This window comes from Gigantopelta aegis, chromosome 6, assembly GCF_016097555.1.
Source record: "Gigantopelta aegis isolate Gae_Host chromosome 6, Gae_host_genome, whole genome shotgun sequence".
Taxonomy (NCBI): Eukaryota; Metazoa; Mollusca; class Gastropoda; order Neomphalida; family Peltospiridae; genus Gigantopelta; species Gigantopelta aegis.
In genome coordinates, this window is record NC_054704.1 from 96,015,603 (window position 1) to 96,031,658 (window position 16,056).

Here is a 16,056-nt window from a genome sequence, read left to right on the forward strand (position 1 = left end):
CATTTTATTGGAAAGTAAAGGATCTCCTTGAGAGTGGATGTCCTCCTATAGACGAGACACTTGATGGAAATTCATGGAATCAACCACCATTTTGCCAACTGCCCATTCCACACTGAATTATTATAGGTTGGCTACTTCACTGTCAAAAGGAATTTTTTTTTTCTGAAAAAATATTGAAGATATTTAAGCGTTAATCTATTTACCAACAACACGCCAAAACAATATAAAATGTTAAGTGTCATACCTTTTACTTGCGCAAGACTAATTACAAAATACTTTATTCTAGAATTGTGGAGATATGCAGTCCAAACGTACTGCCAGCTGACCCTGACCACGATATATGGTTCCAACTTCGTTCGTAGGAGGAGTCATTTTATACAGAACATCGGTAAGTACATCAAAATCCTTCATATGGCTATTGTAAACAAAAGGTCGATCGAATGTGCATGTGAGTGTGGAACTGTAGTCTGTAAGTATATTTTAAAATAAATATTGCTCAAATTATTTCGAAGTCTCAAAACATCACTACTTTATAGATAGCAGTTTTATTGCATTCCAAACATTCTCCATCAACTTCCTATTTGTTCCTATTACTTCCGGTATTGTGTAAATAAACACTTTGCCTTATTCACCTATTTTCTGCAATGGACAATCTAGGTAGCCGATAGATGATATTGTAATACTCCATGTTCTTTATCCATATGTTGAAGTCCTTTCGTTTATGTTATGTATATGTAAGATATGGTTACTATTAAAGTCCCCCATCCCACTCGTATGTATACTGCACAGATAAGTTCTGGAACATTTGTTATGATTTGATTATCATCATTAGAAGGAAGGAAATGTTTTATTTAACAACACACTCAACACATTTTATTTACAGTTATATGGCGTCAGACATATGGTTATGGACCACATCAATGTAGAAATAAACCAACAAGTTCGCCCGATATTTTTAGAATTTGTATGCTCTCGAATAATGCTATAAAAGGCGAAGTGTAATTGGTAGATATTTAAATTGTTATTTATAGATGAAATGTCACCTGAACATGGGAGTCCATGCAATGCTGTTAGATCTACTGATAGACCCAGTAGAGCTAATTTTAATCAGATTGGTCAACTGCTATTTCCATTTTACCTGACAAGAGCCATATTTGGGAAGTAGGGCGATATCTAACTAAAGAGGAATTTTATTATTTAAAATGTTTATATTACTATCATTTACTGCATGAAATGATACGAACAATGTTCAAATCAAATGTGATGTGTCTTTTTTTTCTGTCTTTGCCTGTTAAAGTGTTAGCTAGTGTTTGTATTCTGCCGATCGAAGCTCGGCGAAATCGCTGTATATCGCCGTAAGGCCCCTGCTGGTTGAAGCTGGGCGAAATCGCCGTAGTTTTGTCCGGACTTAGGCTACTTTGGGGTGTATGTACATAGTGTATGTAAATTGAAGGGACTGTCGCTATTTCTGCTTAATAAATGTTCTAAACAATTAAGCTTGGTGGTTCAACAAGTGAGTCTTCTATGACATCTGCAGGACGGGATGGTCGTGGAAATACGTCAACCGGATCTTCCACTATGTGTGTCGCCTGTAACACATGGGAATACGTTAATTATATAATTTGTTTTAACAATGAACACTCATAATTAACGAGATGGGATTAATCAATTAACTAACACAATAATCTGATTATTTATCAGTATTAGTACAATGAATATATCAAATAAGGTGTATGTATTGTAAAGAGTGTAGATTGATATCAAAGTTGGTGGAAGTGTGTTAATCATTAAAAACGTAAATAATAAAGCATGTATATATACACACGCGAATATAAAAGCATAACAAATAATATAAACTTATGCAAGCAAATATAATTTCCCTGGAAACTTGTATAGCCTAATATACAGAACTTTACAGTAGCCTAAAGTGTCAAAGGGGTTCATTTTGTAATTAACTAGTATATAGAAAATTGTATGACTAATCAGAGGCGCATTTTCGGGGTAATTTAGTATTGTATATTGTGGATGATTAATTTAATTTAATAATCTGTTTAAATCTACAATGCTGTATTAATTGGAACAACAAACGATGTCGGTGTTTCTTGTGAGTATAGTTTTCTCGCAGTGACCACTGTGCATACCGTTTTAAAGACGGTTAACACTAATAATAGTGAACTCTAATCAACATATAGACATAAACTGTTATAATGAATTATAATCATCTGTATTACAGTATTAACTATTAAAATACAGAAACAATTTCCCTGTAATGAAACTGAAATCGTGAAATGCTAATAAGCAATATATCTTTATATCTGTCCTTGTATCTTATCTCGTTAGTTTTCTGTTACTGGTAATTTAATGTGATCAGTTCTATAAAACCATAGATGTAAAGAACATATAAAAAAAAAAAAACATACACAAGCTTTTAGTTTGACATTTTATTAATTTGTAAACATTAACATGTTCTCAAATATATAAGTGTACTATAAAATGGAACACACAAACATGTCGGCGACCACGCCCAACTTTTTGAGAAACCAATATCAAACCCAAAACATGCACTGAATAATAATAAGCTTAAAGTACTGTCAGTCGGGCCAACTTTGTTGTAAACAGTATGGAAGACAGAAAACAGACAGATGGAGTTTCAGTTTGAATTTTATTAATTTGTTACATTAATATGTTCTCAAACAATAAGTAAGTGTACAATGAAATGGTACACAAAACGTCGGCGATCTCGCCCAACCTTGCTGATATGGAGTAAACTGAACAAAAGCAATGACAGAAAAAACAAAAGCTTGGGAATAAAGAACAGTATCAAACCCAAAACATTAATTAAATATTATTATAATAACCAATTTATTGTAATAAACAGTGACATTCCCGTCTGCTTTTATGTATATAGATTACGGCGATTTCGCCCAGCAGTATATGGAATTTACGGCTATCTCGCCCATGGCGAGATCACCCGGGCGAGATCGACCGGTGGCGAAATCGCCGAACTCCGTATTTGGTATTTACTACTAACTGCCAACTTCGATGTTTTGTGAAATGGCTCCAGATAATTAGTCTGACTTTCAAAAACAACATAATGGACCATGCTTATACAAAGATTTTTTTTAGGGACAAGATTAAATGGTTAATGATTTATAAAGTCAAAACAAAAGGCAGTTGCAGGAGGTGTTTGCATCTTATAGATGTAATTTAATGTTATTTTGTAAAAGACACTACTGGGGTGATTGTTATAAATTGTTATGCCATGGTACGATATGACTTTCAGTTATTGTACGAAATGACCAAGGTACGAAATGACTAGGGTATGAAATGACGTTTTACAATGGTACGAAATGACCAAGGCACGAAATGACTTTTTGCAATGGTACAAAATTACCAGGGTACGAAACGACCAAATTAGGTACGAAATGACCATGGTACGAAGTGACTAGCAACCTATTGAGAGAGGAAACCCACTATTGCCACTTCATGGGTTACTCTTTTCAACTAGCAGCAAGGGATCTTTTATATGCACCATCCCACAGACAGTGTAGTACATACCACGGCCGTTGATATACCAGTCGTGGTGCACTGGCTGGAATGAGAAATAGCCCAGTGGGCCCATCGATGGGGATCGATCCCAGACCGACCGCGAATCAAGCGATCACTTTATCACTGGGCTACATCCCGCCCCTATCATCATTATGTCAAATAATATGTCCTCGAACCATACGTTACTTAAGCATTTGTTGGCATGGGTGCTCGCTTTGAGGTGCTTCTGTCACAGGATCGAACCACCTTGTTGGATTCATTCAACTGATTGTTTTTTCTTGTTCCAACTAGTGCACCACAACTGGTCAAAGGCCATGGTATGTGGGAAAGTGCATATAAAAGATCCCTTGCTGTATTAGGAAAAATGTAGTGGGTTTCCTCTAAGGCCTAAAAAAATATGTGTTTCCGGTTTCCCGACTTAAATTAATTTTATATAGCAACCCTCAAATTTTTTGAAGCAGAAAAAAAAAAATCATGATCCCTGATTTTTTTCAATCAGCAAACCTCGGCCGATTACTGTTTCTTGGCTTGATTTGAAACCTGAAATACATTTTTGTTTTTAGGCCTGATGACTACATGTCTTGACATCCAATAGGTGATGATTAATTAATCAATGTGCTCTAGTTGTGTCATTAAACAAAACAACCGTTGAGTGGGTGGGTTTTTTGCCTACATGTATTTTGTGTTCTTGTTGGTATAGGTGGTTATTTTAGTTATTGTTTTAATTAATTAATTTTTTTTAAATTTTGGGACAATCTTAGTTTTGTCAAACGCTAAATCTTGTTTAACAGTTGTGTATTAATTAAATGAAATTCATAGCATACTTTCCATTGGATGATTTTCAACTTTTACTTTAACATAGCATTAACCTTGGTCATGGACACACAAGTTACATCATACATATATGATCAATGTAACTAATGCTATGTGACTAGAAGAAACCTAAATCAAATAGCTGTGCAACACAGATCAAATGATTAAAATGTTTACTGAGTAATGTGTTGGACTTCTTGCAACATTCAGGGTGGGATTTAGCTCACTCGGTTGAGTGTTCACCTGAGGTGCATGCATCGCAGGATCAAACCACATCAGTGGATCCATTCAACTGATTGTTTTTTTTCTCTCTCATTCTAACCAGTGCACCATAACTGTTCAAAGGCCGTGGTATGTGCTATCCTTTCTATGGTAAAGTGTATATAAAAGATCCCTTGCTGCTAATGGAAAAATGTAACAGGTTTCCTCTGATGACTACATGTCAGAATTACCAAATGTTTGACATCCAATAGCCGATGATTAATCAATCAATGTGCTCTATTGGTGCAGTTAAACAAAAGAAACTTCTTTTTCCTGCATTTGTACCCACAAACAACACAAGCTTTGAGTAGTGACTGATGTTGTAAGCCATTGTATATGTTTTTATTTGTATTTCCAGGAAATGCCTTTTGGCTTACGACTGTTGCCGCCTTCTGGGGCCTCACGAATCCTTTTATTAAAAGGGGCAGCCGAGGTGTGGAGAATATAAAGAGAGATAACTCTGTGAGGCAGTTTCTAGCAGAATTACGTTTTCTCTTTTTCAACTGGAAGGTTTGTGCTCTTGATATACATATATATACATTCAGTAAAATAGATCTGTACAATTTATTACCTTAAATAGATTTTTATATTTCTTATTCTTTTAGGGCGGGACATAGCCCAATGGTAAACTTCTCACTTGATGTGCGGTCAGTGTAGGATCAATCCCCATCAGGGGGCTTGGCCCATTGAGCTATTTCTTGTTCCAGCTAGTGCTCCACAACTGATGTAACAAAGGCAATGGTAGTGCTATCCTGTCTATGTGGGATGGCGCATTAAAGATTCCTTTCTGCTAATTGAAAAGAGTAGCCAATGGCATGGTGGGAGGGTATTTCCTCGCTCATTATTGTGTGGTCATTAACCATCTACATGTCGGATGCCAAATAACCATAATAAGAATGTGCTAAGTATGCCATTATATACAACATTTATTTCTTCTTTTGTCCTTGTTCTTTTAAATATTTATTTTACGGTAAATATGGACACATAAACATACAGTATATTAAAGTTACATTCTCTGGTTACTATATTATAACACCATGTACAAATATGAAATACAAGCTCAAAATGCACTTTTAAAAAAACTTGTGTTATTTCGCTGTGAACGGAAATAGTAAAAAGTATACGTTCGATTCGTCGCCTGTGCCGCCATAGCTCGGCAAAGCACAAACAACAGCCTGTTGTCAGTTTCAGTTAACACGTGTGTTTGCTGATTTCAAATTGTAGGGTTCGTCTCAAAAAATTAAAAGAGAAATCTTGCGCTGTACGAAGAACATTCTGTTGAGAATACGGTACTAGAGTCTTTCGTTAAAACCGGTTTGATCTTGACAATGTATTATCGACAGTCGTACATTCCTATTTCAGAATTAATATTTTATAAAGTGTTAGTAAAACTTTCAAAGTTTAGTTTGTATAACACATTGATCATGTATATATTTTAAAAATAAAATATACTAAAGTAGACGTTTTCACTTCTTAATTTTATGTGTTAAAAGCGACAAATTCAAATAAATATTCTATCATTTGGAAAGGGTAAAGTTAGTGGGGGGTTGTTTAACCACATCAAAGTTAGAGCATATTGATTTAATAACCATCCGACGCCATACAACCGTAAATAAAATGTGTTGAGTGCGTCGTTAAATAAAACATATCCTATCCTTCCTTCAATCTGCTGTTGGATGTCTAACATTTGGTAATTTTGACATATAATCTTAGAGAGGAATCGGGTGCATGTGCAGGGGGATGGTATTGGAGGCAAAAACCCTTACTTTCCCAATCTTAAAAAAATTTATATGTATTTCCTGGGGGACCATGGCACCATATAAACTTCGCTCAACACAGTCTATAACTCCAACCCTGCTGAAATCCCTGCACACGCGACTTGGAAACCGGCTACATTTTGTTTTTAGCAAGGGATCGTTTTATGTACCAACCCACAGACAGGATATCACATACCATGGTCTTTCATATACCCGCCAATGGGGATCGATCCTAGACTGACCGTGCATTTCCAAAAAAGACCTTTTTAGGTCTAAGTAATTAATAAAAATAACATATAGTCTTGAAAAATGTTACGTAAATTGAACACAGTACCCTCTTCCTCTACCCCTAGAGCGTTATGTAATTAGTAACACCCCCTTACATGTAACGCGTATGCCAACAGCTGGCCACTGAAAATTTCAAGGCAAATCCCCCACCCACCGACCCCTGGAAAGACGTTATACCATACCTCTATGGATATAAATATGTTTTGGAGATATGAGACGACCCCTCAATCAAGACAGTTAAATTTGTTCAAAAATTGCGAAATCTCACATGATCTCTTGTTGGGGAATTCCACACTTGTGATAAGCCAATGAAAACTGAGATCGGTAGGAGCCCGTCAAAAGTGTCCCACTTTCAAAATACTGACTTTGTTTTTGACCTGGATAAGCCTATGTAGTAAAACCAATGTGGAGCGCGGCGTCATATATGCACCAAACGTAATTTGATATTTTGTTTTATATGCTTAAATAATAAAAATATTCCGGATATAGCCGCTTTAATATTAATGTTTTTAAGAAATTGTTCCGATTGGAAAAAGAAAATTTGACCTATATTATTATTATTAATTTTGTATATTTTTAAAGACATGAAAATAACAACATATATATTGATAAATGTAACAAAAAACCCAACTATTATGCACATCAATATAATTGTTTGTAATATATATTTGCTCTTTGTTTGCAGTATCTTCTGCCATTTGTTGTGAATCAGTTTGGATCTGTCTTGTACTATATCACACTTGCTTCTGCTGGTAAGTTACAGCGTTATATTTTCCTTGGTTTATTATTTTATTTTTAGCATAACTCTACATGTATATGGCTTTCGTTGCTCCTCAGTTATCTCCCTTGGATGACACAATTCCATAGTGTTTTTTCAAGTTAACAGATTGTTACTGAAAAACTGAAATATCCATCTCATGTTGAGGGGTTTTTTTTTGCAAATTTTAAAAATAAGAAAAGTAAACAAAATACAGAAATACATGTTCTGTTTATTTTTATTGTTTACAGACCTCCGAACATTGTGAAAAGGATGTTTCGTTTGTGTATCACCAATACAAATCTAATTGTGTGTGACCTTTTTTTCATTTGTGCATTAAATGTAGTACACCATTTACATGGACATGGACAACGGGTTATGCAAAGAGGAATTTGGGTTACCTAAATATATTTTTGTACAGCACACAAATGGGTTGCACATATTTTCAATTCTCAAAGTCCAGCAGCCTAATTCACAAAGCTCTCTTAGGTTCTGCTAGACAACAAAGCATTTTAGCATTGCACTGTGATATCGCAAAGTTGCCAGAGTTTAGTGAATTAGGTCTCTGATTTGTTTATGTTTGTTTTTTTCTTTCAGACTTGACTCTGGCTGTTCCTTTGACAAATTCACTCACTTTTATCTTTACCAGCATTTCCGGAAGACTGTTGGGAGAGAAAATACAGCATTGGGGTAAACACATTCAAATGAGTTTTAAACAAAATTATTCACTTTATTGACAATCTTTCTCTTCAGTATTCAGTATGTGAAACAGACTATTATTACATATTATGTAGTAATATTGGTATAATGTGCTCCTACTGGCAGTGACTAGTGGGAATTTCCCTATTACCTCAATTGGTAGAGTCTTGTCTCTTACAGTGAGGGACTCTGGTTCGAATCCCCTCAGTGGAGGTTGATTTTTCTGTTATAATTGTATAACAAATTTATATAAAAAATCGTTTAATGTAACTATACTGACACACAATGAAAACGCAAAACAGATATTTTTCAATATTTTGTTGTGATTAATGAAAAATATATTTACTGGACTTAAAATAACAATTTATGAGAGGAAGCCATTGATCGATACTTTTGTCTGGGTTTTAATCCTGGTTTTGTTCTTGTTACACAGACAATAGCAGAAACACACAAAATGGTGTAAAATGCATTCACTACATGCTCAATCATGCTGCATGCAATGCATGTGAAATGCCAGTATGTGGACACATAAAAGTCACGTAACGGTGTCATATTCCTCGTCACATTAAGAATGCCATGACTCAGAGAAGAACAAAGGGAGCGAGCGTTGGGCATATTTCAAGGGGGGACTTCGCAAAGCCAAGTTGCTAGGACCTTCAGAGTCCATCCATCAACTATTGGACGACTTGTTGAACGTCCCATTACGACCCCACGCCAAGATCGGCAGATTCGACGACACCACCTCCATGACCGGTTCAGAACTGCGACAATGACAGCAATGATGATAGGACGTCATGGAAGGCATATCCATCCGATGATGGTCATCCGTCGACTCAGTTGGACTCAGATGCAGACGTCCGTACAACAGTAACATCATGACACCGCGACATCGTGCTGCGAGACTACAGTTTGCTCTCCAGAATGGTAATCATCTACCAGCCTTTTACCGGAGCATTGTTTTCTCAGATGAGTCCCGTTTCTCTGTCTCCTTTGCCAATGGAAGAGCACGTGTGTACAGGAGACTCCATGAACGGTACGCTGACGGATGTGTGAGGGAACTTGATCGGTTTGGCGGCGGTTGTCTGATGGTATGGGGGGCAATCAACTGTGATTTCAAGAGTGATCTCATCATTGTCCACGATGCCCTTACAGCCCAGCGTTATGTTGACGTTATTCTAAGACCAGTTTTCCAGCCACTTTTGCGTCATCACCAAAGACCAGGAGGTCCCCTTCTGTTTCAACAAGACAATGCCCGTCCACATACTGCAAGAATTACCCAGGCATTCCTGCAACAAGCCGGTATCACCGTTATGAACTGGCCCGCTGTTTCACCGGATTTGAACCCAATTGAACACATGTGGGATGAGTTAGGATGTTGTGTACGTCACCTCCAGCCACCACCGCGTAACGTCGCTGAGCTTGCACAGGCGTTGCAGGAGAAGTGAAGGAACATTCCTGTGGCTTATTTGAGATGTTTGTGCCAATCCTTTCCCCGTCGTCTTCACGCATGCTCACAGGCCAATGGTGGACACACCAGATACTGACCTTGAAAGGGGGGGGGGGGGGGGGGGTTGAACTTTTCGATTATGAATGCAACTCAGTTATTGATGATAACTGGCCATGTTTCCATGTGAATGTATCTCATGAATACCAGTCATTAATGTCATATTACATTATCCATCAATTCATTAATAGTTTGTCGTTATTTGCAATGAAAAGTTGTTTTTGCGTTTTCATTGTGTGTCAGTATAGAAAGCAAAATATGTTCAGATGTTTTAAGAAATCTTCAAATAAATATGGGTAAGGAAGGGCAAGGGCTGTGATATTTGTGTGTGTGTCTGTGTGTGTGACAAATTTGTTCTTGGTTCATGTTTCATAAATTTTGGTTATTAAAAATATAACACTGTTTCTCTTTTTGCTTTGTTATTTACAGAGACCTATGTTGGTATGGCCTTTGTGGTTATTGGTGTTTTACTCTGTGTCATCAGTAAATACTGAAGACTGCAATAATCTACACATACTGAAGGTGTTATTCAGTGACTAAAGCTTCCAGCTACACTGGAAGATGTAGCTCAGTGACTAAAGCATCCAGCTACACAGGGGAAGATGCAGCTCAGTGAATAAAGTATCCAGCTACACAGGGGAAGATGTAGCTAAGTGAATAAAGTATCCAGCTACACAGGGGAAGATGTAGCTCAGTGAATAAAGTATCCAGCTACACAGGGGAAGATGTAGCTCAGTGACTAAAATATCCAGCTACACGGGAAGATGTAGCTCAGTGACTAAAGTATCCAGCTACACGGGAAGATGTAGCTCAGTGAATAAAGCATCCAGCTACACAGGGGAAGATGCAGCTCAGTGACTAAAATATCCAGCTACACAGGGGAAGATGTAGCTCAGTGAATAAAGCATCCAGCTACACAGGGGAAGATGTAGCTCAGTGACTAAAGCATCCAGCTACACAGGGGAAGATGTAGCTCAGTGAATAAAGCATCCAGCTACACGGGAAGATGTAGCTCAGTGACTAAAATATCCAGCTACACAGGGGAAGATGTAGCTCAGTGAATAAAGCATCCAGCTACACAGGAGAAGATGTAGCTCAGTGAATAAAGCATCCAGCTACACAGGGGAAGATGTAGCTCAGTGAATAAAGCATCCAGCTACACAGGGGAAGATGTAGCTCAGTGAATAAAGCATCCAGCTACACAGGGGAAGATGTAGCTAAGTGAATAAAGTATCCAGCTACACAGGGGAAGATGTAGCTCAGTGAATAAAGTATCCAGCTACACAGGGGAAGATGTAGCTCAGTGAATAAAGCATCCAGCTACACGGTAAGATGTAGCTCAGTGACTAAAATATCCAGCTACACAGGGGAAGATGTAGCTCAGTGAATAAAGCATCCAGCTACACAGGGGAAGATGTAGCTCAGTGAATAAAGTATCCAGCTACACAGGGGAAGATGTAGCTAAGTGAATAAAGTATCCAGCTGCACAGGGGAAGATGTAGCTCAGTGAATAAAGCATCCAGCTACACGGGAAGATGTAGCTCAGTGAATAAAGCATCCAGCTACACGGGAAGATGTAGCTCAGTGACTAAAATATCCAGCTACACAGGGGAAGATGTAGCTCAGTGAATAAAGCATCCAGCTACACAGGAGAAGATGTAGCTCAGTGAATAAAGCATCCAGCTACACAGGGGAAGATGTAGCTCAGTGAATAAAGCATCCAGCTACATGGGAAGATGTAGCTCAGTGACTAAAATATCCAGCTACACAGGGGAAGATGTAGCTCAGTGAATAAAGTATCCAGCTACAGAGGGGAAGATGTAGCTCAGTGAATAAAGCATCCAGCTACACCGGAGAAGATGTAGCTCACTGAATAAAGTATCCAGCTTCACAGTGAATAAAGAAGGGTCCAGTAAGGCAGGAACGGTTCTATATCAAATATGTATTTAATTTCTGCAGTGTGAGAAACAGTAATAACAAAATTAAACGGTCGCTCTGTGAACTTACTTCAGTCAGCAGGGTAACACGGTAGTAAATTGTAACCTCTGTTGTCTCAAGCGAGTTAGAAAAGCAATGCTTTAATAACTGATGATGCCACTCACTGGAATAGCACTTATGATGTGTTTGAAAGATTGCTGCAGCAACGAGTCCCTGTTTACACGATACTGCACGATGCATCTATTACTAGACCATATGATCCACAAACACTTGATATGTGTGAGGAGCATTGGTACATCATCGATGCACGGTTGCCTCTTCTAAAACCTTTTTACTTTGCAACGAGGGTGATGTGTTCAGAAGAATATTCCACACTGAGTGGTGTCTTGGCCATACTTGGTGACAAATCACATGAAAATAAGGGATACGGACACTGCTGTTGTGGTGGATTTCAAAGAATGTATCAAGAAGGTCTTAAATAAAAGATTTCATCTGGATGAGGACAGTCTTGTGAAATCATCTTTGGCCATGTTCTGCTTCTTTGATCCCCATTACAAGTCCCTGCCTTTTTAACCGAGGATCAGCGAGTTTGCCTCCAGACCTTTGTGAAACAAGAAGCCGTACAATTTTCCAAAGTTAGAACAGATCTGCAACATGATGAGGAACATGCACAGGATCCATCCATGAACTTAACTGATGAGTCTGTGGCATGTAAACATTGCAAGTTGAATCAAGAGGATATGTGTTACCGAAGGTTCTATATATAGCACAGAAGACTTAAGCTGGGGTTTAAGGTCTTTATTCAGGGATCACCTGGAGGGATGTGAAGATCCCGATGTTTATTAAAACATTCTCACACAAATAACGACCCTGGAATAACAAAAGGACATAAAATCAGTTACATTTTCCAGGTTACAACATATATTATTTTACCATACATAACGTTATTTGCCAAGTACAAATTACTACAATATTATATTACTAATGTACATTTAACACCAACATTTCAATTCAAAGAGACTCAAATCAAATATAATTATAATTCAAAGGTTAATTTAATTATCACATCATTGCTATAAGCATGTGCTAAGCACGTCATAAAATTATATAAATACCTGTCTGTATATTCTATAACACACAGAATCACGACATCACATAAGTAAATATTTAACCTACCGACTGTGGATCAGGTTGTTTGAATAATGATGCTGGTTGTGCTACATCATTGATAACCTGTCAACAAAATACCACTTATAAATAGGAGCACATAAAATGTACACATAAAATATATTCATATATACACTTAATAATAAAGTAGATTAATAACTGATTTAGTTATTTACTTATTTGTATTATCAAACCTAATCAAATATTCGTCTTGGAAGACAAATATCCCTATATAATTATAAACATTATTAAACACTACTTTAACTCGTTCGCTATAGAATAATAGAATAAGTTTAATCAACTGCTTACACATGCTAAGTTCTAATTTAAGGCTTATAAAATATGCATACACTAATCTATTTTACTACTTAAAACACATGGTTATATCTTAAAATATATGTTTGTATTTACCTGTGCTGTTAATAACTATGCCGTGCAGAACTTGATCAAATGGAAAACTTGCAATGCAGAAAACCACCTCTGTCTTGCTTGAACATTTAAAAGTCTTCGACTCCAGAGAACACCAGATAACAAAAGAAACAATAGATGGGCTTACTATTGAAGGACTACCTGGCCTGAACACTGAGTTGAGGGTGAACACAACCCAAGCTGACAATTCCAAAGACACAGGAAAACAATAGAAACAAAATAAGAGACAGCTTTGCACTATTAGAGTTAGAAAGAATAAAATATATGTAAACTGTTTTAAAATTGTAGTGTATGTGATATGCAATTTAAAACATCCGGTTACATATGTCATACTTTCTTGGAGACTTACCAAAAAGACTTCTGCAGTACCCGACTCCATTGATTCTGAGCTTCATTTGTATCTGAAAGACAAGCCATTGCCAACGAAACATCACCCATTCATGTGGTGAAAATGCAATGCTGAAAGTTATACACATTTGATGATGCTTGTAAGAAAACCTCCCTGCATCCCTGGAACATCTGTGCCCTCGGAACGAGTTTTTACCACATCAGGTGGAACTGTAACAAAACTGCGAGCGTCACTCGACTCATCCATGTTGGACAAACTGATATTTTTGAACAAAGTGCAATAAGCAGTCATACATCCATCAATGGAAAAGGATGCAGCTCCAGAACAGTGTGATGAAGCTTTAGCATCATAGTCCATGTCGACTACGACTCCACCCGTATCATTGCTTCCATACTTCCCAGGCGAGGCCAGCATACAATAAACATGAAATGTTACTTTTAACTCTCACAGTAAATAACTCCAGTAACTTGCACAGTGTTCTAGACGTTAGTTGGTTTTCCTTTATTCTTTATGAACTATTAGTGTCTCTTTATCAAAAATTAGACAAGCATACGTGAGTTGTTATTAGATGACTTCTGTTAAACGTATTTAAAAAGTACACAATTTTTAAAGGCCTTATTGATGTGTTTCCTTTCATTTTTAATGAGCGTAAACCATTTTTAATTATGTAGTTTGGTTTTAGTGAAATCATAGTTAACAGCATTGTTAAAACTTACAAGGGTTTAAGAAGATTTACAAATCGAATGGACATTCTTGATTTATCTGTTGGAATAATTACGAAATAAGTTTATCGTTATTTTGGATATAACCCGGTGAATAAAACATCCAGCTACACAGGGGAAGATATAGCCCAGTGAACAAAACATCCAGCTAAACAGGGAGGGGGGGGGGGGGGGAGGGGGAGATATAACCCGATTAATAAAACATCCAGCTACACAGGGTAAGATATAGGCCAGTGGACAAAACATCCAGCTACACGGGGGAAGATATAGGCCAGTGAACAAAACATCCAGCTACACGGGGGAAGATATAGGCCAGTGAACAAAACATCCAGCTACACGGGGGAAGATATAGGCCAGTGGACAAAACATCCAGCTACACAGGGTAAGATATAGGCCAGTGGACAAAACATCCAGCTACACGGGGGAAGATATAGGCCAGTGAACAAAACATCCAGCTACACGGGGGAAGATATAACCCAGTGAATAAAACATCCAGTTACACAGGGGAAGATATAGCCCAGTGAATAAAGCATCCAGCTAAACGAGGAAAGATATAGGCCAGTAAATAAAACATCCAGCTAAACGAGGAAAGATATAGGCCAGTAAATAAAACATCCAGCTAAACGAGGAAAGATATAGCCCAGTGAACAAAACATCCAGCTAAACGAGGAAAGATATAGGCCAGTAAATAAAACATCCAGCTACACAGGGGAAGTTATAGGCCAGCGAATAAAACATCCAGTTGCTCGAGGGAAGATATAACCCAGTGAATAAAACACCCAATTACACATGGGAAGATATATCCCAGTGAACAAAACATCCAGCTAAACGAGGAAAGATATAGGCCAGCGAATAAAACATCCAGCTAAACGAGGAAAGATATAGGCCAGTAAATAAAACATCCAGCTACACAGGGGAAGTTATAGGCCAGCGAATAAAACATCCAGTTACACGGGGGAAGATAGAACCCAGTGAATAAAACATCCAGTTACACATGGGAAGATATAGCCCAGTGAATAAAGCATCCAGCTACACGGGGGAAGATTTAGACCAGTGAATAAAACATCCATTTACACGGGGGAAGATATAGCCCAGTGAATAAAACATCCAGCTACACGGTTGAAGATATAGCCCAGTGAATAAAACATCCAGTTACACGGGGAGGGAAGGGGGGGATATAGGCCAGCGAATAAAACATCCAGCTACACACGGGAAGATATAGGCCAGTGAATAAAACATCCAGCTACACGGGGGAAGATATAACCCAGTGAATAAAACATCCAGCTACACAGGGGAAGATATAGCCCAGTGAACAAAACATCCAGCTAAACGAGGAAAGATATAGGCCAGTAAATAAAACATCCAGCTACACAGGGGAAGCTATAGGCCAGCGAATAAAACATCCAGTTGCTCGGGGGAAGATATAACCCAGTGAATAAAACACCCAGTTACACATGGGAAGATATATCCCAGTGAACAAAACATCCAGCTAAACGAGGAAAGATATAGGCCAGCGAATAAAACATCCAGTTACACGGGGGAAGATAGAACCCAGTGAATAAAACATCCAGTTACACATGGGAAGATATAGCCCAGTGAATAAAGCATCCAGCTACACGGGGGAAGATTTAGACCAGTGAATAAAATATCCATTTACACGGGGGAAGATATAGCCCAGTGAATAAAACATCCAGCTACACAGGGGAAGATGTAGCCCAGTGAATAAAACATCCAGCTACACGGTTGAAGATATAGGCCAGTGAATAAAACATCCAGTTACACGGGGAGGGAAGGGGGGGGGGGGATATAGGCCAGCGAATAAA

The 16,056-nt window shown here is 37.8% G+C and overlaps 1 protein-coding gene across 1 annotated transcript; it reads left to right on the top strand.

The window, feature by feature from the left end:
• The first annotated feature begins 568 nt into the window (after positions 1 to 568).
• Positions 569 to 14,125, top strand: LOC121375647 (transmembrane protein 234 homolog). The gene is made up of 5 exons (XM_041503202.1): positions 569 to 657; positions 4,982 to 5,133; positions 7,354 to 7,420; positions 8,023 to 8,115; positions 10,058 to 14,125. Exons 1-5 carry the CDS (start codon positions 645 to 647, stop codon positions 10,120 to 10,122), a joined length of 390 nt encoding a protein of 129 aa, XP_041359136.1. The 5' UTR covers positions 569 to 644; the 3' UTR covers positions 10,123 to 14,125.
• The last annotated feature ends 1,931 nt before the right edge of the window (positions 14,126 to 16,056 follow it).